Source organism: Gigantopelta aegis, chromosome 4 (genome assembly GCF_016097555.1).
Source record: "Gigantopelta aegis isolate Gae_Host chromosome 4, Gae_host_genome, whole genome shotgun sequence".
In the NCBI taxonomy this organism is placed as follows: Eukaryota; Metazoa; Mollusca; class Gastropoda; order Neomphalida; family Peltospiridae; genus Gigantopelta; species Gigantopelta aegis.
This window is the reverse complement of record NC_054702.1, coordinates 110,242,478-110,266,380: the sequence shown is the minus strand read 5'-3', so window position 1 is coordinate 110,266,380 and position 23,903 is coordinate 110,242,478. Positions and strand designations below refer to the sequence as shown.

At 35.1% G+C, this 23,903-nt stretch overlaps 1 protein-coding gene across 1 annotated transcript; it reads right to left on the bottom strand.

The window, feature by feature from the left end:
- Positions 1–1,947: 1,947 nt before the first annotated feature.
- On the bottom strand, positions 1,948–21,829 carry LOC121371745 (saccharopine dehydrogenase-like oxidoreductase). The gene is made up of 12 exons (XM_041497867.1): positions 21,562–21,829; positions 15,351–15,457; positions 13,175–13,255; positions 11,534–11,663; positions 10,337–10,383; positions 9,897–10,027; positions 8,517–8,634; positions 7,742–7,861; positions 5,739–5,795; positions 5,336–5,459; positions 4,798–4,879; positions 1,948–4,259 (listed from the first exon to the last, which is right to left on the bottom strand). Exons 1-12 carry the CDS (start codon positions 21,737–21,739, stop codon positions 4,163–4,165), a joined length of 1,272 nt encoding a protein of 423 aa, XP_041353801.1. The 5' UTR covers positions 21,740–21,829; the 3' UTR covers positions 1,948–4,162.
- Between the last annotated feature and the right edge of the window lie 2,074 nt (positions 21,830–23,903).

Sequence of the window (23,903 nt, the reverse complement as noted above, 5' to 3'; positions counted from 1 at the left end):
TTATATATTTTTGTGATGACTTATAAGTGTTAACTTATGCATTCCAGTTTACTAGTAGCTTTCATAGTAAACTATTTCACAACTGCCACCTGACCTCAATTCCCACTTTTAGCAGATCTCTCGAGTGGCCGTTATATACAGGTTTGACTGTACAAGGTATGTCACATTTAAAAATTAATCTAAAATATTTATCACATTCTGATTATATTTAACGTGTAGACTTGATGGATGAATTTTTGCAGACTCAAGATTTTGTCACAGAAGATACATGTATGTCTAATCTGGCACATTTTGTTCATCCCACCTGCATCCGGTTTAGAATGAAGTCCACCGATTTATTAATCATACTTTTGTTAATTTGTGACGGGTCTTAGAGGAAATCTATATTTTTCAGTTAGTGGCAAGGGACAGCACATACCATGACCTTTGATATACCAGTCAACACTGGTTGGAATGGAAAAACCCCCATAGGAGAATGGGTCCTTTGAGGAAGTTTGATCCTAAATCACAAGCACTTGAGGTGAATGCTCTACCAAATGCCCTTATCTTTATTAATGCTTTTATTTTATAATCCATAATTGCATGAAAACAATTCTTCATTGTTAAATTGAAAAAAACAACAGTTATTGAAGCATAGTTTATTTATTGAATAACAAATATATTTTGAACTTGAAAAGCTTTTAAAGCACAAAGTCACGAACAATAAAAGGCAACAAGTAAACTGAAAGAATATAGGTAATGCTGAAATAAATTCAACGTGTATAAATTTCCACAAAATTGTTATTTTGTTCACAAGAAAAACAAACACTTGTATTAATCTACATGAATGTAGGACATGGAATACTTAAATTTCCGTAACTGGTTAAAATCGTATGAAATCCAACAGATCAAGCAACATAATTCTACTAAACTATGTACATTTTATTCAAATATTTTTAATGAATATCTCAAGATAGTTTACAACTTCTGAAGCACTAATCATACTTTACTGTTATAAGATTATTAAAAAGAGAAAAAGAGAAAATTATCCTTCAGCAACATAAATACTGAGTTTGAAATTATAAAAACATATTAGCACCATACAACCTTTCATAGAAAGTTTCTACATACCTGGTAATTTTGAAGAAAATCAATAACCAATGTTCACACCAAATTAATTCTGTTACTTATATTATGAGTGCCCGCTTTGGTAATAAATAGAAGATAATAAACCAGTTACCAGTAATTAAGTTTTATAATAATTGGAACCAAGTTTGGGTTTGGTTATAGAACATGTCCGCCACCTAAGAACAACAATTTACTGTACACTAAATAACGAATCTGTAATTTTTGATAATTTTATATACTCTGATGATTACTAAAATAAAGCCAATAACCTGTTCAGACATTTGTACTTATTTTTGGCGATCATAATATTTCCGAATCGGTCATTTTACATTAAGTCGACCACCATTTTGACTGCTGACTTCTTACAAATGCTACGCTATGCCGTGACCTGATACTGGTTGGTCTATTGTTACAGAGGAAAAGAAAGAAAGAAATGTTTTATTTAACGACGCACTCGACATATGGTTACGGACCACACAGATTTTGAGAGGAAACCCGCTGTCGCCACTACATGGGCTACTCTTCCGATTAGCAGCAAGGGATCTTTTATTTGCGCTTCCCACAGGCAGGATTGCACAAACCATGGCCTTTGTTGAACCAGTTATGGATCACTGGTCGATGCCTGTGGTTTACACCTACCCATTGAGCCTTGCGGAGCACTCACTCAGGGTTTGGAGTCGGTATCTGGATTAAAAATCCCATGCCTCTACTGGGATCCGAACCCAGTACCTACCAGCCTGTAGACCGATGGCCTGCCACGACGTGTTACAGAGTAGCGTTGATAGCCTACATCTACAGAGTCATTAGGGTTAGCAGGCAAGGGGGGCTTGTGTGTGTGTGTTGGGGGGGCTAGCCCCCCCCCCCCCCCAATAATTCTAAATCTCCAATATTATGTCAGGAACTTTTCTTCCTTTTCCCCCACAAAAAAAACATGACCCACTTTTTTTTTAAGAATCCCCACCAAAAAAAATCTGTTTTTACAGGATAAGTGGCGGACAGATTCTGTAACCGCTCCCAATTTAAACAACTTTACACAATATTCTAAATATTACTATATCTTCATATTTTATTCACAATCGCAGATAGTTTTTTTTAATTAACGTTTTATTTATTCTGTTAAAAAATGTAACAGATTACATTAAAATAGCATTTTATTACAAATTTAACAATAAAAACAGAGGTGTAAATTAACGTATGTAACATCATTGTGTACGTTTGCCAGTCCAAAATATGACGTCATCACGATTTGGTAAAGTCATTGGCTTGTAAGCGCCAAATCGTCCAATAATATTGTACTTTACAACAATACATGAGAAATTATGATTTTTTTATTTCCCGGTTATTTGTCCCCATTGATTATTAGAAATAATAATGTTAAACATCAACCTAGTTGTAATTATTAAAAAAAAAAGAAAAAAAAAGTTATTTTAAAATATTTTCTTTTTAATGATGACCAGTTTCCAAAACTGCACTACATTAAGCTGCCTGCTAAAGCTATTAACGACATAGCATTTAGCGGGGTGATGCCGTAGAATATATCCATTATCCACTCTGAATTAATTTGGTTTGGTACAACCCGCATTCAAGGCAATACATTTTTGGTTGGCATCTTTAAGGTATCGGTATTATTGATATGAAGTCAGGTAGGGTACCTTCCACAGATCTGAAGTGAACTGGAGCTAATAATTCTCTTTAAAACCATATGACTTTTTGAAAGGGGTTCTTTTTGTAAGAACTTCTACATTTTATGGCTAATGTTTATGAAGTAAAGAACTGTAAAACCAAAATGGAAAGGAAAAAAAGAAGAGTAATTAGGGTATTAATTCTTACACTCCCCACCCACGATCATGCACCTGCATTTTCTATTAAATAGCAAATAAGAGTGTACACAAAGGAGACCTTTAGAATCTACATTGTTGGTGACTATTTAATAAAATCCTCAATACTAATCTACTGATTGTGCTAATATAACAGTCTGCTTGGGTTAATGAAGACTTCTAAACACGGTTTTATTTTCACAATTCTTCAGTATGAAAGACGATGGACGAGACGGATCAAGATTGTATTACAAGTTTTTGTTTTTTGGTCCCTCTAGAGTTTCACAAACATTTCTCACCATTTAGTATTCATTTATACCTATATCAGTTTTAATTCTTTGGTATTTCATAAACAATGACACTGAAAAATAATCAATTTTGCACAATTGAAAAATAATTCCAAAATGGCACACAAATGGCTTTGTTTCTTCTCGTTTATGTCAAACTGTTACCACTTGTGTGACTTGTTGTTTAACCTTGCCAGCATAAATACAGATGGAACAAAATGTTAACCACAAAACAAACCGTAACAAAATGTTTACATGTTATTCAACATAATGTGAAAATGATACACAACATAATAAAAAATATGCAAAATCAGATATATAAATAAATAAAGATATGATTTGTTTGAAATAATTTTAATATTAGAAGTAGGACTAATATGCATTTATGTATTTATTTTAAACAAGTAAAGGTCCATAAAGTTCAGCTCATCTAAATTATCAGTTTTAAACAATTTGCTGACTAAACTTCTTCGGGTATATTGTTATACATTATTTCCCAAACCACCAATGTTAAGAATTTTCAAATAGGAAAACCATACAATATGTAATTAACCACAACATTGCTAGAGCAAACATAAGCTTAAAGTTGAAGCATCAATACATGTAGCACTTAACACTATCAAAAAGCATAATCCATATAAATGCATATTTAAACTCTACATGAGTAACTTATTCTCGGTAGATAATTCTGATACACTTGTTGACTATGGACGACAAGGACGTAATACAGAACCTTCATCAACTGGATATGAAGTCTAGTGTTTTAATAGTGCTACATTACAGTGTGCAGAAAACACTTTCAAACATAAATGCTTGTTTCTGTATCCACTGCTACACTGTTAATTAACAACACAGTGATATATGCAGATAGCAGCGTTCAATAGGTCATTTCCATGACGATCATAAAGCACCACACATACATGGAAAAACAAGACAGTGGAGGCAGGTCGCTCACGGTGACACAACTTCAAACTTGATGTTGTTCTTCGTAAGTCGATCTATCAGATCTGTGTCCGCGAAGGCAGCACCAGGTGTGTACACACCACCCCTACAAAAGTAACGAAATCATAACAATGTTCGAAAATATATATCTAAATTTACATTTCGTGATTTCTTTTTTAAACACATATATGTTCAAAACATTTTAGGTACTAAGTAATTTCTTGTGTCTTATTGACAGCAATCCCCCCACCCCCAAAAACAAACAAAAAAACACACACACCCAAAACAACCTAAATTGTTTTCAATAACATTTGATAAATTACGAATGACACAGACTCAAACATATGTAAGTGTTGATACAAGATCTGAGAAATCAGGAAAGAAATAAGAAAACACAATTACCAAACACTTTTCTTTTTCAAAATTTATTTCCAGATAAGTTGGCAGTGATACACTGATATAATTCTAAACTCACACTACTTGTATACATATACAATCTGACCTTATGGCATAAGAAATATTAAAACATACTACAAAATATTCTCTTTAACCCAGATCCAAAATTTTCCATTTATACTCAAAATTCAACAGGTTACTTGCCAAACTGTTTTTGAAAGGTAGCAACTATGAAAAATAACACTCACTCTTTTGGAAGTTTGTCTTTCTCCTTGAGAATGCAGAGTGCTGCTTGGACAATGCAGATGGGTGTTGTCACATAGCCAGGTTCTTTAAAAAGAATATTATTATTATAGATTGACTGAAGTTTATTTTGAGTACAGCAGGAAATCAATTTCAATCAAAACCTATCTACAACCTTATTGTACAACTACTTCCACAAATTGTGTATGAATAACCTAGTATGTTGGCTGTGATATCTGTTGACTTCATCAGTGTTATGGCCCATAAACAACTTGGCTCCTGACAAACATTCTATAAAGTTTACTTAGTAGCTATTTCAGTTTAATGTTTTGCCATGTTGTATACTATATTGTTAAGTAACCATCAATCTCAATGTTTGAATTATGCTCCTTGGCCCTTGTATTTTCTTTCCAAACAATCATCTCAGTCCATCAATGTCCAATCTGAAATCATTATATTTCTATGTAAAACTACTTCTTGAAAACGTTCAGGTGTCTAGTTTTAGTGGTTTCGCTGTATATCCTTATTACCAAACCAACAAACCTGGTCCCATAACCTTAGTGGTGATGGTTTTATCAGGCACTTCGTCGTGTGTGGCCGATGGATCGTCCAGTTTCTTGCTGTAGCCACGTCCAATGAACGTCAGACACACAGACGTACTCTCTATCTGTAACAGCAACAGGAAAAGAACTTAAATTTGTACATTTTTAGTGGAAGCCAAACAATTCAACAATATATTATCAGTGGCGTAGCTTGAGGGGGGGCAGGGGGCCATGCCCCCCAAATAATATTTTTTTATTTAAACTATTAAATTTTATAAAATCATACATATATATATATACATAGTGTGGGTTGCCCCCACCCCCCAATATAAAATCATGGCCATGCCAGTGTTTATTATAATATGGCATTAATTGTTTTTAAATGCTTACAAACAAAAACATACCTGCTTTTTGGTTGGTCCCTGTTTGGTAAAAACACCATTGGTGAAGAAGGATGGGTACTGAAAGAAAAATAATAAATAATAAAACAGTTATTAAATTTAGTTTGACTGAATGGATAAAACAATGTCTACTATAAGAGATATTAGCATTATATCAGACACTGATTGGACCTGAGGTTAGGGTCATTCTTGAAACTATTACCATACACTAATTAATCTAGGACTGAAAATGTAGATGTTCTTTTTCCCTTCCCAGAAAGAAGTTTCTTAAGTCGGCGAATGGAACCAGCGATTGTTGGTAAACCACAACTAGTTTTCACTTCTATTAATTTATTGAAATAAGCACCAATATATCATAAAATAACATTTGGGTTTGTGAGTTAACACGAGTAAGTAAGAAGTAAATTTGTTTTAAATTCTATTTAGTTTCAGAATGTCAACTGTTTGGTGTTTTGTCTACATTCGTTGTGGGGACTATTTGGACTACTGTGGCAACGCAAAACATTATTGTTTTATCGGTACATTTCAAATTGTTTTATTATGTTCCTCTTTCATTTGGAAATTTACCGTATATTTCTGTGTATTAGCAGAGTTTTGAGGTCCAGAAATACTTTTCAGAAGAGAGTAGGCTTGTACACAGAGGCAACAGATTGGTTCATGAAATTCTGACTGAAAACACACCCGATCGCAACTTATAAATTTTGATCAGACCCTTAAAGCCTTTCACAGCTTATGTAACAATAATTTGTGCACAGTATAAATAAAATATCCCATCATTCAATATTATGTACTTTTGCTTGTTTTATTGTCATTTCATTGGTAAAAATGTGTTGTTTCATCCTGTTTGCTATCTTTGTTTGACAAGACCAGTCTTTCATATAGCAAATTTAATTTATAAAACAGCATTTTCTCTTTAAAAATTTATTCTATTTCTAATATCATTGTTTAGTTAGCAGGGTACAACAAATTGTAAAGTAATTCTATTAAAAAATTATGCTCATTATTAACTATTGACATTAATTTCATGATAATAAATACTCACATTTGTCACATGACAATACCATATGACAGTGAACAAGTAACTGGGTATCTTTTGTGTTAATGGGGGTGGGGGTGGGACTAGGATTAAACATCCCTAATGAATTTATTTTCTGTGGTTCAGTGAATAATTTAATTACTTGTGTGCATGCAGTGATGTATTGATACAGCTTGAATTATTTATTTTTGTAACAACTTGGCAATTTCAGACAATTTTCGGCAGAAAAAAGTGCTATTTTGCCTGCTAGATTAGTGCCAGATTGCACAATGAGAAAGGACTATAGGCTGAATTTACAAAGCCTGTTTATGCCTTACATGCGTGTAACTACAATGCTTAAACCCTGCATTTAATAAAAACATGCTTCGTAAATTCAGCCCAATGTTTTAATATTTAATGATGCACTCAAAACATTTTAACTATGGTCATATGGCTTCCCAGATATATGGCTATGGACCACACAGATAATGAGAGTGGAAACCTGCTACTCTTTTGATTAGCACCAAGGGATCTTTTATATGCAATATCCCATAGACAAGATAGTACATACCATGCCTTTGTTATACCAATTAACCCACTGACATGGATCGATCCTAAACATACCATGCATTAGGCGAAAGCTTTACCTCTGGGCTACTTCTCGCCCCCACCCCAATTTTACCAGTATCATTTAAAAGATCTCTTGCCACTATTTAGAAAAATTAGCGTATGTTGTGGTATAATATAATAATCATATGTTAAGACCCCAAAAGTGTTTTGATGCTGTTAAATGCTCAATTCCCTTTTTGAGCTTGTACTCCAAATAATCATAAAATAAGGTCAAAAGCAACACGCAAACAATTTCAAAAGAGCCACCATGCATGCCTCTTGTGTGATTAGTCCTGGAATAGCCCAAACCAGCTATCAAATGTTTTGGCATTAAACTTTGTGAACTAAATTCTGCATTTATAACATTAAAACAAGAACAAACCTTGAGAAGTAGATTTCTTGTAAAACCAAACTTGGTCATGATTCCAAAGATAATGGCAAACAGAGCAACCATCATGGCAGACAGAAAACTTGGAAAGCAGATGTATGGGCTGAACTGGACCTATAATAATATATTTTAATAATTTTTAATCTCAAGACAACCATGGTAGAGTAATGACATCCGGCCTAGTGCTTATAAACTTGAGTCTAGACTCAGAAACTCTAATAGAGTCTGAGACACTAATATCATGACAACGCCATTCAAATTGTATGCATGTGACGTCATTAGAGATAAGAGTCTGGACTTTTTTTTTTTTTTAAAGTTTTATAAGCATGAGCCCTGATTGTGTTACAGTACTACTTGCCAGAATACCCAGTCATAATCTGTTTGCCAATCTGCAACAATGTCTTAAAACTGCTATGAATGTACAACTTCCATCATTCTGTAATCTCAGTTTGTAGCTCATTTAAAATATAACTACTTCACATTTAACACTGGTAAAGTAATCCTTATGTAAAGTAATCCTTTCGTAAAGTAATGTAATAAGACAATGAAAACATTAAAGGAGAAGTAATTTTTTTTTTTATATTGAAAACAATTGGTTGCACTTATTTTGTAACATTTGTTTATAAAAATGATTGACTAAGTCTAGAAGCTATAAAATAAAGATTATGAATACATTTAGGTAGTGGGAATTCAGTTTTGTCATTCATCTGTCTATAGGCAGAGTTTCTGGATTATAGATTACAATGTTACAAGGTACCAAAGTACATACTGGACGTTCTTTCTTGACATCAAAGTTAAATCTCTGTGTCCTGTTGACCACGGATCTGTCACTTCCTGGGAAAGGCAAACACCACTTGTTAACTTCCTCACTGAAGAAAATGAGCGACCTGTGCAAAAATAAAGTTTGTTTTGTTTAACGACATCACTAGAGCTATTGGATGTCAAACATTTGGTAAATTTGAGTCTTAGAAAGGAAACCCGCTATATTTTCCAATTAGTAGTAAGGGATCTTTTATATGCACCATCCCACAGACAGGATAACACATACCATGGCATTTGATATACCAGTCGTGGTCCACTGGCTGAAATGAGAAATAATCCAATGGGCCTACTGCGGGATCGATCCCAGACTGACCATACATCAGGCAAGCACTTTACCACTGGTTATGTTCCCCCACTCCCCACCCCCCACCCCCCCCGTGCAATGTAAGTATTACAATGTATATGAACTAGTTATAATATGATAACGAGCATGATGAACAAGTTATACTTTATACATATTAACTGAAAATGGGCAAATTCTGACCTTTGTTAAAAAAGAAAAGAAAAGGCAAGATTGCAAACATTATGAAAGTTAAAATTATTTTGTTTAACAACACCACTAGAGCACATTGATTTATTAATCATCAGCTATTTGGTAATTTTGACATATAGTCTTGGATAGGAAATCCGTAGCAAGGGTCTTTTCAATCTAATTAAACTTAGCTCCACTATTACATGTGGATCTAACAGCAGCCCGTTGGAGCTCATGTCCAGTTGACCTTTCATTCGACCAATCAAAACCTTACTTGCAAAATCATGCCAGTGATTTGAAAAGAATTTGAAAACATTCGGGTTTATGCCGAGGGTATACAAAATGATTCGGGTGAATTACGGAAGTATGCCGGAAACTAATTTCAATATAAAATTTTATGTAAAATTTGTTTCAAGCCATAAAATCTGTTTATACCAGTATACAATCCAGAGTTTATTACTGCACCTTTCCCCCTGTTTTTTCAATGTTGAAATACACCAACAAGTTCGCCTATTGCATAAATGTCTCGACCGATATTTTTAGAATTTGTATGCTCCCGAATAACGTTATAAAAGGTGAAGTGTAATTGGTCGATATTTAAATTGTTATTTATAGATCAAATGTCACTTGGACATAGGAGTCTACGCAATTTTAATCAGATTGGGGGTCTTTTCTATATAACAGTCTGGAACGAGAAATAGCCCAATGGGCCTACCGATGGGGATCGATCCCAGTCAGACTGCACATCAGCTGAGTGCTTTACCACTGGGCTACGTCTTGCCCCTCAAACATTATCAAGATATTTTCAATATCAATTTCAACCCCAACATGCTTTCATAATTGCACAATGAGAACCTTTTCTGTAGTTTGTGGTTACTCCGGGGCAGCGGGGTTGGAAACAATGTTTTTCTCACGGTAGCCAATTCTCCCTGCATTGAAAACCCATGGACTGCAGATTCAAATGTTCCATAGTTAACAGCAATCGACTGCAAATATAAAAACATCAAAATCAAATAAACCAGTTCATGGGTATCTGGTCTCTCATGGAATTGTTGCAATGACATTTCACACCACTAATAAAAATGTTTTTCATTTCAGAATGATTTGCTGGGCTCATTTCCATTTTATTCAATTTAGCACTTTCATCAGTGCATGAAATAAGAATTTGTATCGCAAACCTCTATTAGATATAATCATGTACATGATGAGGATCTATCCTAGACGAACAACTCATCAGATGAGTACTGGGTTAAGTCCTGCTCTGTGTCATCAGTTTAAGACACACATATATTTACCTCTGTTGTTATGCAGCTCACAAAACATTCAATAGAATTCAGATCACCTGCAAGAAAAACACATTTAAAAAGTCTTAGTTTATATAATAGTTTTATTCTTAGTTTTTATGTTTGCAAAAAGTGTTGAAATGATTGACATTACATCTTTATCAGTCTGGACAATATGGTATCCTTTAAAGTGCTTAAACAAAACATTCAAAATCATATGCTATATTTTCTTTTTCACGTTTAAAACTTTTATATTCTGCCCAAACATTTAATGTATTTTAACACATTAATCAATACAATATGCTTATATCTTATATTTTACTTTAGTTTTCTTAATTATGGCAAAGCACACCCGGTACCAGAGCGAATTCTTAAGGGCCACTACACCCTCTTCTCTCTCATTAACCACTAATAACCAACAACTAACCCACTGTCCTAGATAGACAGCCCAGATAGCTGAGGTGTGTGCCAAAGACAGCGTGCTTGAAACTTAATTGGATATAAGCACAAAAATAAGTTAAAATGAAATTAAATGTACTGAATGAGCAAGATCCCCCACAATGAAAATAATACATTATAGTGTGCCAATTAAGAAAATGGAGTGAAATTATCTTAACTTCAAAATGCATTCAACCCCTGCAATTAAGAAATGTCCACGGCAATAAAACATACCATTGAAAACAAAACTGAATATAGTCCAAAGGTAAAAAGTACCATGGAGAATGAAAAACTCCATAGCAATCTGCACAGCAGGGGTTGTGCATTTGTTGACCAAACATATCCATTGGTGTCATTTATTTTTGTGTGTTACTATAAACTGTTTATTATCATTCACAAGTCTATGGGTCACACTTATTTCTCATAAATTGTATTAAGATTACCACATTGAGTTTTAACATTAATTAACTTCTTGAAACTGAATTTGTCAACCGGAAACAGAATATTACCACTTTTAATAGTAGTTAGCTTAAAGAAACATGTTCTGTTCTTTTCATTGGAGGAACAACAAAAGCGTATGTGTATATGCATTTAACCAAAAATGAATATGATGCAAATTTAACTTTTGTACACTGTATAATAGATAACGGGCAACAAATTGTTCTGGATTTTGAGGTTGTTTTTTTACACTTTATATTGTTTCTGGGCCCTTATTTACTACAAAACAAACTATGATATGGGTGTAAAATCTTGTTAACGTAAAATGCTTACCATCAAAGTTTTTCTTTGTGAAGACGACACCCATTTCAGCTGGAATGCTATCAAAGCCACAACTCCCCACAATGTACACACCAGCTTCACGTGCTTTGGCAGTGTACAAGAGTTGGGTCTTCTCTAGATACTGTGAGAAAAAAACCATAACAAAATAGCCAAAAAACATTTTAAAAGAACTAGTTTTGAAGCACACCAACATACATGTAATCACCAACTTGGAAATCTATTTACACAAACTAAATAATGGTTTCTGCCAGAAGGTACAGAGGGTAAAAAAAAGCAAGAAAGAAAGAAATGTTTAATTTAACAATGCACTCAGCACATTTTATTTATGATTATATGGCGTCAGACATAATATGATTAAGGACCACACAGATATTGAGAGAGAAAACCAGCTGTTGGCACTCCATGGGCTACTCTTTTCGATTAGTAGCAAGGGATCTTTTATATGCACTATCCCACAGACAGGGTAGTACATACCACAACCAGTTGTGGTGCCCTGGTTGGAACGCAGAGGGTAAAATTACATACCCTACAATTTTGGAAATTAATGGATGCCGGTACATTTTTATACTTTTTATACAGAGAACTGCTGTTTGAATTGTCTCAAAGTGCATGGAATGCCGTGTCCAATTTCAAAACATTTCAAACCCCTAACCACCTAGTAGGGGCACTTATGATCTGTTTTGTTTTTATTATGTACCCTCAAATTATTTTCTGGCTGAAAGTCAGTTAATTACCGACGACCAAGTGTGTAGATCTGCCTCAAACTCATCCTGTCTGTTGTTTACTTTGAATAATACACAGTAAACGTGAACATTATATACTGATGTCCAAAAGAAACTTTACAAGGCTTGAGACTGTATGATAGAAAAACGTCACAATTCACTTATTGATACATGCGAAGTGTTTGTAAGGTTGTTTCTAAATTGGTTCTTTCAATTAGCAACAATATTTATCAAATTATTCAAATTTTGTGTATGTAAAAAAAAAATTGGACATCAGTTTATGTCATCACTTTCAAAAACAAAGAAACAACCAAACATGTGTATCTATTAGAATTGCTTTTAATTTCAGAACATATTGGTTCACCATGTAACTGACTCGCAGTTCGCCTGAATGCAAGGTTGTGTAATCAACATACAAACAGAATTGAACGATGGTATGCATGAAATATCATGCCTTGTTATTAGATGTCCAACATACCATGTTTGAAAAATAGATGAAATAAAAAATAACTCAATGGGTCTACCAAGAGGAATCAATCTCATCAAGGCGAGTGCTCCAATCAATGAACTGTAGTCCGTCCCATCCTTCTACAAAAATGTTTTTTGTAAATAATTTCAGTTTGATTTGACGTAAGAAGAAAAGTAAAAGTGTTTTGGAAATAACAAAAAAACAACAACTATTTGTGTGTGCAATTTAGAAAACAAATGGCTCAAAAATAAATAGCTTGTAGTTAATTCCAAAGTATGAAAAAAAGGCATTCCAAGTGGGAAGGACTATAGATACCACTCTCCCCTCACCTATCTCTATAGAACATATTAAAGCTGAACTCTTGTCACTGACTAGATGTAAATGTTTAGTCACCAACATGTTTTCATGGACAATGTGTTGGTGGACTTTAGCTTCACTTACCGAGGGCTCTCCACTGATATCAACATGACTGGCCTTTGACTCAATACAAGCTTTGATCACTTGTTCACCATACAGATTAAACTGAAGAAAACAAAATGTATATAAACAAACTATGCACACCTGGAAGTTCAAAATGCATAATTTCTAAAGATATGTATTTCACTTTTATTTTTTATAACTATTGTGAAATAGTACAGTTGTGGTGTGAAACATTTATTACATATCTTTATAGAAAGGAGAAACTTCAAACCAATGATGCGAACAACAATATTTACTGCAAAAATAGAATTATAATTATTTTTCTCAGATCTGGTATTACATATTTGTTATGCCTGGCAACCAAATGTGTAACATTATGCTTTACGGTGTGCAAAACAAACTAGAATGAACCTTCCTCATTTTAAATGCTTAAATGTGAAAAAAAGGCATTGTTAACTCAACTAAATAATTTTTCACTTTGAGGAACGCAATCTTTTACTCTATTTTCAAATATACCTTCAATAATGTGGTTGTCAAAAATACAATATATAAACAACATTATGGCAGTAAATGGTCAATACATGATATAAAAACAAATCAATACATCAGATACTGCCAACTGGAAACTTCATCTGTGACAGGTACAATCAACGTTAGTATATTGATTAGCCCAACAAGTGTTAACCAAAGCAACATGTGCTGTGGTATCTAATCAAGCTAAAGCCATCTGCCACCATGTGTCATCATTAACTATTTATTACAAATACTTTCCAGCCAGGTACCGATCAGTGTACATGTAGGAATCATAAACATCAACCTTGGGTATCATGCACAAGATGAAGCGATAAATGGTGATGAAATTTAGTTATGTACAACAACCCATCTACAAATCAACCCAATACTGGATTAAAAGATATATTGATTTGACTTGCTAAAACCATCAGTGTCACATTTGTTTTTTAAAAACTTTTTAAATACCTATTTACAAACTTAAACAAGAATTCTGTAGAATTAAATATCTTGTCTACCATAAATGTATTCGAGGTCACTGATAATAGCATCCAACCTGTCCATGTCAATGCATGTTAAAAAAAACTAACTTGAAAAAAAAGAAAAGAAAAAAAAAGATTAAAATTAAAATTAAAATTTTAACAAATTTTAATGTAATAAATATAAAATTTGTGTTTACATTGGAAGTGTTTTATTTAATGATACATTCAACACATTTTATTTACAGTTATATGGCATCGGACATATGGTGAAGGATAACACATATTGAGAGAGAAAACCCGCCATCACCACTTCATGGGCTACTCTTTTCGATTAGCAGCAAGGGATCTTTTATATGCACCATCCCATAAACATGATAGCACATATCACAGCCTTTGATGTACCAGTTGTGGTGCACTGACTGGAGCGAGAAATTTGTGTTTACACACACTAATATGTTACACAGATGTAACTATAAACAGAGTTTTATTGATCTAGGGTATGTGTGAAGTTTGCGTGATATAATGCTATGAACAAAAGGTTTTGTCGAGGCCTTCATCATCGGAAAATGCTTATATCTCACCCTTTTCTTTGTAAAGGGGAAACAAACAGTTTACTATGTACAACCCATTAAAATATTTTTTTATGGCTACTATTATAATTTCTACTTTTTATTTTTTCTTCATTTTAAAAAATAATTATTTGAAAATAAATAAATATATAAGTGAAATAAAAATACCTGGCAACTACTGCTATCACAGTAGAATGATTTATGGCTAATGTTTTTAAAGAATTGGCACACTCGACACATGTATAGAAATTATAAGAGCTTGTGTATCGTACTGATTTTACTAAAGAAGTGTCAGGATTCTTATATTGCCCAAGCGAAAGTGAGTAATACATGAATCCTGACAAGATTTTGGTAAAATTACTATGATTCACACGCGATTGTAATAATTTCTTTATTATCCATGTTATTTTTTTAATGAATAACAAGTAGAAGATGACAAAATGACATTATATTAAAAAAAAAAAATTTGCTAAGCGATTAAACAGAGCTACATGCAAGTCGGAGAAGCCACATTATGTTATGATGTCGCTTCCGAAAATTATGTCATTTGTTGGTCACGTGATTTCATTATGACACACGTGTCATAATGGTTATATATCCCTGTATAAGTTGAACTATAACAAAAAATTTACTCACTGGTCCCACACAGTTAATGACTACTTTAGCCTGTTGACACATGTCCAAGAGAGACTGGTAACTGCTCACATCGGCTATAATCACTGGTACGCTGTCTGAATCTTTACCTGTTAACAAATACATTTAATTATAATCTGGCAGATGAACACACTTTTGCATACTTTCATTTCTGAAAACCCAAAATTTTATGGAAGGGAAATCAGTCCTACAGAGATTTATCCAGACATTCTGTGGTACCAAACATAGGCTTGAACAAACTACAGTTAAATGTGTTTCTCTATGTAACTTGACTACTAAACTTCCACCCCATCCACGGAAACAAATGGGTAACCTGACTTTAATGACACTCATAAATTAAAAATCATCTACTGCCCTTTACATTTTGGTTTTAACAAGATTTTTTTTTTTTTTTTTTTTTTTTTAAAGGCTTAATTTTCCTCTTTTCGTTTCCAGCCTCCTCATATCCCTGGTGGGTCAAAGCTTCCCACAAAATTTGAAATTGGTCAAATAGTTTTGGAAAATTAATTGAAATAACAGTTTAAATGCATATTCTCTATAAAATAGTAAATTTCACCTCCTCTCAAGGGAAAAATGGGGGATCCAACATTAATGACATTAATAAATTAAACATCTATTGTCCTTTACATACATGTATATGAAGACTATTTGGTTATAGCTTTTCTGGAAGTAGAGATTTCAAAAATAATAAATTACAAAGTAAAATCTACATATCAGCTATTACTTACATACTAGAAGTGAAAAGTACAAGGCCATTCAAATATTACGTAACCCTCGAGGGATGGGTGTATGACCAAAAAACATTATGTAGCATTACAGGGGTTAGGTGGTTGTACTGAACAGCATTACGTAACATTTGTGGGTGGGGTCATAAATGCTCTGTCATGGCAATAATTATTTAACAGACCTCTTTTAAGGTGCACAGGTGTGATCGCGCTCGTACAGCGAACGTAACTTCAGTCTGGCGAGTGTGAAAAATAACTCATGTTACACTTAATAAACAATGCATGTAAAAAAAATTGTCTATTGATTTACCTATGTAGCTGATAGAAAGATCCGTTTAATAACACCAGAAAAAAATGCAAGATTTTAATATGACTGTTACTTATCTTTGCAATACAAATCAGAAAACACTGGTTTAATAGACATGTTCGAAGACGTACCAATACGGTAAAAACTTCTTTGCCTATTTAACTTATTATTAATTAGCAGGCCTGTAGCCAATGGGGGGGTGGGGGTCGGGTGGTCAGTCGACCCCCCCCCCCCCCCCAGTGGCTTTTTTTTTCAATTGCCCCCCCCCCCAAGCAACTCAGGCATAAGCCTCACCATAAGCCTAAACGACTGTACCCTACACAAATGAACTCGTTACGGATATCAGCGAAGTCGGTAAAATTTTCTCGATTAGTTCATAATACCCGTCACATTCTACTGCAATCACGCTGGTGCTCCCACTGCAACCTGAAAAGTATGAAAGCATGAGGCAAAGCGCAGTAAGGTCTCTGAGAACGATTTGGTGATGCAGTGGAAACTGTCAAGGATGGGAGAGGGTCGCCATGAACTACCTTGAGAGCCAAACCTCGGCTGGTCGGCGCTCTGACGAGAGCGGTATAATGATGCAGTACAGACGCCATGGCAGCACAAAGCGAACTACATGAGCATATCGTGGACGTAGCAACAACGAATACACCACACAACAACACAAAGAAGCATCTTGGGGTTGCACAAATTGTCCCCTGTGACTGGTGTGCGAATGCTGATCGCTTATTGGGCTCTCAATATGTGCCTCTCCCGTTCTTATTGCGTTGTTACTGCGCTTCTACTGCACTTTATGGGCCACCGTAGAGACTAATAGAGATGGCCTTCTTCGACACCTGCCTCATCCTTTGGACAGTAGAACCTTCCCTTTGGCGGCGGACTTCTTGGTTGTCAAACATACTGAGAGCGTAGTGAGAGCACAGCTAAAGCGACTTGAACGCACTGAGAGCACACAATGCATAGGGTGGCAGTGAGAGCATAATAAGTGAGTCAAGATCATACTGTAAGCTGTCTGGTGTCATGGATTTCACAATTTTCAGCGATGTCACTGCAAACATTTCAAAGTCCAGGAGCATAAAGTGGTAGCCGGCTGATCACAGCAGAGTGTGACAAAACTTATGTGAGGTCCCAAAAATGGCAATTGTGTAATTTTATACTTTCTTTAAAAAAGAAAGAAATGAAATTTAGACTAAGACAATTCAAAAGTAGACGGAATAATAAAAAGAAGGAAAAGAAATGATAATAGGTATGTAGGAATAAGCCTAGGTATTTTTTTTAACGTCTATTATTTTTATTTTTTATTTAAAAAAAAAAGATTTCAAATAAAACTTCATTTAAATATTTGTATTTCAGCCAGAGGTTAATGAATATGTTATTTAAATATGTATATATGTACACTATAATAACAGTAATCAATGATCATTGCTGACTATTTAATTTTTATTTCATTTGTTAGAAAGTCATAGACCATGTGACTGGAACATGATTCGATGCTCAATACTCTGTGGCATACTGACCAGAGTTATCTGGGTCAGATTATTTTTACTCTTGGAACTCTGCACGCACACGCTGGTCTACTTGACAACTTGTTACGCATTGATGATGATGTCTAAAATTATGAAGGGGGGGGGGGGGGGGGGGGTATTATCTTTCTTATGGCATCCCAGATTTGGAAATCCTTTGTAATGACAGATTTTGTCAGAGTTTTTATCAACAACATTGGGGCCATTCTAGATCAGTGATGTAATGCTGACTTGACAGATGTCAGAGCCATTCCAACTATCCTAATCATGTTCGTTGTACATAATAATGAAATTCAAGACAAGTTGATTCCTACACATGTTTAACTGCACATTCATCAAACCATCTAACACTGAAAAGGTATATATATATATAATTGTTTGCATCAAATTATCTGAATAGTACATATTGTAATTTAAAAATCAAATTGTCTGCATCAGTGTATGTCATTATATTTCCAGGGTGTGCACTTTATGGTTGCCCAATCGCCCATGGTGAGTCAAAATAGCGTCGGGCAAATCAAAACCGTATCAGGCGTCGTCCACCTGGCGACCCAAATTTTCTGCCTATTGTATTATGTATCAAAATGCAAATAACTAATGTTTGTAAGAGATCAGAAAGTTACCTCGGACACATAAATGTATTTGTATGTTCAATCGGAACACCCCGGCCATGTCCGTCTTTACTTTCCATTTAGTTACAATCGGAACAACTCGTCACATTCCGCTACACCATGTTTTGCAGAAAGATTTTTTTACGAGCCTGAGGTTTTCCGAAGTTACATTGTGTTGGAACGTTTTCATTTCTTACAGAATATACTGAGTCTACTATAGAAACGTTATCGTTATTATCCATTTCATAATTAAATAGTGACTTGTGTATTTATTTCTCTAGTGGATGTGATTATTGTTTGTATAGATTGCTGTCAGCTTTGTATTTTGTTAATTCCTCTTCATACGGCCATAAAAGCACCTTATTCATTCTAAGACTGAGCCTAGGTAAAACATTCCAGATGCTTGATTGTGTAGGTTCCGTGACAATATAATTATAATTTAATTACAATAGTTTGTAATAAAACTAAAACAAATTCTGTTTTCTTCTTTTGTGTTGTTATTTTTGTTTGTATGATATGATAACATGTTTTTAAAGTGCAATTTAAGTAAGTTCATTTCTTTTTAACGAAATTCAGTCGCAGGCCATTCAAAAGTTGTACGGGCGAGTCAAAGTGTTTCTGTGAGTGGCCCGATTAGCCAGTAAAAAAAATCCAAGATGCATACTCTGTATTTCTATAGTACTACTCATGAAACTTTTTAATAAATTATAACTCCATTCAAGAAAGGGAAAAGAACTTAGACTAAACTAATGAACCAAAAAACATAAAATTAGAAGAAAAAACATTATTGGTTTATTGATTCATTTTTGCAACATATGTCTCTGCATTTACATGCACCATTTACTTCATAAATTAATAATACTTGGTTTATACTCACTATAGCATTTTGACGAGTGCAATTTTTCACTCGCCTAAGTGTTTTGAGGTGTGCGATTTTTTACTCTCCTTTGTTTTTTACTCTCCTTTGTTTTTCAAAAGCAAAGGACTGATTTAATGGAGATAGTTTCAGCAAGATGTAAACACACAACAATGAAGTTATATTTATTATAATCTAGTTGAAATGCCATTCTATGTTATCCCAAATCACAAAAGAGGACATTAAAATTATATTGCCCAAGCATGACTTATTTGTGAAGGGTGTGTGTCTCTAAACGTAGCGTTACATAATATTTTGGGTGTGTGTGTGTCTACTTTTCACAAAAATAGTGTTACGTAATATCTGAACAGACCCCATATTTATTTATAAAATGAAATCAAACATTCTGTAAGTACCCAGCACAACAAATTTTTGTTTCTCCTAAATTCAAGGACCATAACTGTGAACAATGGGAAAATCACCATTAAAGGAGATGACAATTGAGGCATTTGGCCTGGTATGCATATTCAACAATATATAATGCACATTATTGCTTAATACCAACAAGTATAATCGTATAGTTAATTAATAAAACGGTTAAATGTGACGGCTATTATATATAACGGGCGCAGCAATTTTGTACCATCCCAGTGAATACGCCCTCTGGCGAGCTGGTGATTATGTAATACCTAACGTGTCACGTCAGGAATTAGTGTTCGAACTGAAGAAACAAAACATACCTGATTTTTGCAGATGCATCGCAATGTTCTGTAATTATTATATCCATATATACATAAATTAACCCTCGTACTGAAAACAATAATCGGAGTGTTTTCTTGGTTAATTGGTCTTTTCTTTCCATGGCCTTTCTGTGGTTCCTGATTGGCAGGTGTATATTCAGACGGTCCCCAGACACTGTGTCTAGACACACTAAAAAGACGTGCCTCTTTTATGAAGATCACAGGGTATTGTATGATAACAGCACGGATACACCTCAAATCATAATGGACATTACCAACCGCCCTGCTTTATTACTGTAAGTAATTCTGTAAAACCCTTGATTAAGTAGACTTTCCCCATCTAAAATCACAAAACTGACCAATTACGTCGTTGCGTCAGTGCAATATTTTAGCATTCAGAGAAAATGCAGACAAAAGGGTGCACTAAGTTCATATTATTCAAACCACTCTACCCCAGGTCCAAACCATGCTAAGCCACTGAAAGGTATGTCCACTGGAACAGCAGCATGCATCCTAACTGGAATTGGAAAGCACAATCACCTGCACTGGTAATTGATAGCTCAATGCCACTGGACCTAGACTGAAAGAGATGCCATAGCTTGTCATCCTTCCAGTTTTGAGCAGAGTTCAGGGCTAGCTGCCACAAGCCATAGTAACCAATTGCGAGTGAATTTTATTTTAATTTGGTGAAAAAATTAGTGTAATAATTGCTATTTTGTTGGAAAACAGCTATAAGTTTTGCATTTTTAAGAAATTCTGGCGAGATTTTCTGACTGATCACCCAGAGCTAGGCATGGCACTGAACAAGATTACATACTGCCCCCCCCCCCCCCCCCCCCCAAAAGCATCCATAAATATATGTGTAATAGGATTTTATATTGTATTGTGTTTGTATTTTTTATTGTGGTTATATGGATGGATGAGTTGATGATAATTAGATCAAGGATACATAACATTTTATTGACACTTTTTTCTTTCTTTTTTAAACCATCTTGACAATCTGCACTTAATTACCTTGTTACTATGGTTACTTCAAATGGATAAACTGCCAGATGGTGTAGACATGCATTAGAATAGACAAATGGGGCCTGCTCAAGGCTAAGACAAAAACTATTTCTGACCAATCCACCTTGGAAAAAAAAGTATTGCTTTCAATGGCATTGAAGTACCTTTAAAATAAAATGAAATGAGGGCTACTTGGAAAAACTACATTTGGATAAACATTACTAATCACATATTTTCTGTAATATATATAGTAGATGAAACCTAAATCAGGCCCCATTATGTAAACTTCTGTCGGCAGCTGTCAAACTGAAAATACAATGCCATTTGGTTCAAGTCTACCCAGCCTAAACGAGGTTTAAATGTTGTTGTACTAAATAACTGAAGTAAGTGCAACAATTAAAATTAATTGTTCTTTGAACAAACCTGTTGTGGAAGTAAGAACTTTCTGGAGTTTGTCCATAGTTCTCCCAGCCACGGCCCAAGTCAGGCCTGGTTCCGTCTCTGTCGTCCGCACCAGCTCTTTAACAACAAACTGTCCTGTAAAACCAGTTGCTCCAAATATGACAACATCATAACGCTTCTTTGGCACATCACCCTCCATTTTTCCTGTTCAATAACTGACAAAACACCTTCGTTGTCTATCGCCAGCCACGGAATGAAAAGTGCACAAGTTCCCGGAAATGCAAATGTCACGTGCAAAGATATTCACAGGGCCAGTCAGTTGATTTGGCGTTTTAAAGGTGTAGGCTCTTTTCTCCATTCTTATATTATAACTATTATTAATGCAAATTACACATAGAAATGCAGTTTTAATAAAGTCCTATGGGTTTTTTTATTGACAGTTTGTGTCGTTACTTGGCGTAGGCGTAACTAACAAGTCTCGTCAAATAAATTACAGCTGCTAATTATTATTTTTTAATAATAGGCCTAGGCTAATAATAAAATTTAAATAATAATAATAATAATAATAATAATAATAATAATAATAATAATAATAAAATAAATAAATAATAAAATAAAATAATAATCATCTATTAATCGTTGTAGACCGTATAGTCCTTGGGTCAGACCAAATATCGGTAGGCCCTACCACTCAAGGTAGCAAAACTTCAATGGTGCCAATTTATTTGTTTTACCAATATAACTGATCTCACCGCAAAATATTCAATCCTGGAGAACTTTTCTCAAGGCAGCTCAAATCCAGAAACATGCACCAGTTTTAGAACTGGCAAAAGATCATCCTGGTGGACAGCTTCCAATAATCTTCTTCCATAAAAAGTGCCAAAGTCACTTCACCACGAAAAAAAACTTTCATCGATGGCATCCTTGTAAAAGAACAATCAGGTCAGCCCATAACAAAGAATCAGAGATCTACCAGACAAGCCCTAAGAACATCCAAGACTTATGATGCAGAGTGCATAGACAGCCTTTGCCAAGATGTCTCGCAAACATTCCCGAAGCAGGTCCTTGAGCTCCTGTGCACGTATCATGGAACAGTTTGAAGTCTACCTAGGGTTCCTCCGAAGTGAAAACGGCAGCCTTTCAACATTTTGGATGTCGTGCATGGACATGGTTGAGATTTTGTGGGTCCTCATTCGAGCATCCTGATAGAGAGACTGGATGCTACACGATACATCCATTCAACACATGATCCCCTGATGCTTCGCATATGATAGGTTGAACTATGCATGCTACCTCACATATTATTATGCTCAGACATCTCAACTGCTCATCACACACCCAAATACGTTTGCTGAATTCATGCAGGAGTGTGGGAAACAGAACCGCACACAGGTTGTCGACATCACCAAACTAACAAGCTCAATAGGAGACATCATCAGTGACAGCCTAATTGGTTAAAGGCAGTGACATCGTGAGGCCCTTTGCCGGTCGTGGGAAGCCGAGTGTCCTGAAACTCGTGTAGGACAGCACCTAGCAGAAGACTTTTAGTCAACTGGGTTACTCATGGGATGTCAACCCACAATTATTTGAGAAGTTATAGAAATTCACCTTATAGTTTTGGGCCAGACCAAATATTGGTACCACTCAAGGTGGCAACACTTCAGTGGTGCTAATTTATTTGTTTTACCATTATAACCGATCTCACCGCAAAATATTTAATCCTGGAGAACTTGCAACACTAGAGTGAGGTGAATGATTTGCGCAACCAGCTTTTCTTCACCAAAAGAGTAGAGGTTGAGTCCTGTCAGCTGCCACCATGCACGTCCTTCACGCCAATTGCCAGGCTGCAATTTGGAAGTGCTGTCTGCAGGCTCGCCCCGCGGTGCTAGAGCTTCCTAAGTGCGGATGGACAGATACTGATGGCAAGCTCACCATTCACTTGATGCGGTCACCACCACAACCCAGGTGTGGTCTGTGAATTGTATGGCTTGCAAGTGTGTGCGCTCCTGCAAGCTGCCAAATTGGACGTGCCTGGCAAATGGACCAGCATGCACAGGCATGTGCAAGTTGCAAGCCTGTGGTAACCAAAACCTACAGGAAGATGAAGGTTCCAACTTTGAACTTGGAGACTCAAATGATGATGTAGTCGAACAGTTGGATGATTGACGTTGATGTTGTCAGTTTGGTATATTAATCAATCTAATTACAATTAGCTCCATTGGTTAATTACTATTACCTGTGGATCTAACAGCACCACGTTGGAACTCATGTCCAGTTGACCTTTCATTCGACCAATCAAAACCTTACTTGCAAAATCATGCCAGTGATTTGAAAATAATTCGAAAACATTCGGGATTATGCCC

Bases quoted from the DNA above. Each gene is read 5' to 3' on its own strand.
- LOC121371745 (XM_041497867.1), bottom strand. From the start codon at position 21,739: ATGGAGGGTGATGTGCCAAAGAAGCGTTATGATGTTGTCATATTTGGA. The intron at 10,028-10,336 runs GTAAATATATGT...TTATATTTGCAG, and splicing joins TGAGCTGCATAACAACAGAG to TCGATTGCTGTTAACTATGG. The intron at 8,635-9,896 runs GTTCTCATTGTG...ATTTTTGCACAG, and splicing joins AACCACAAACTACAGAAAAG to GTCGCTCATTTTCTTCAGTG.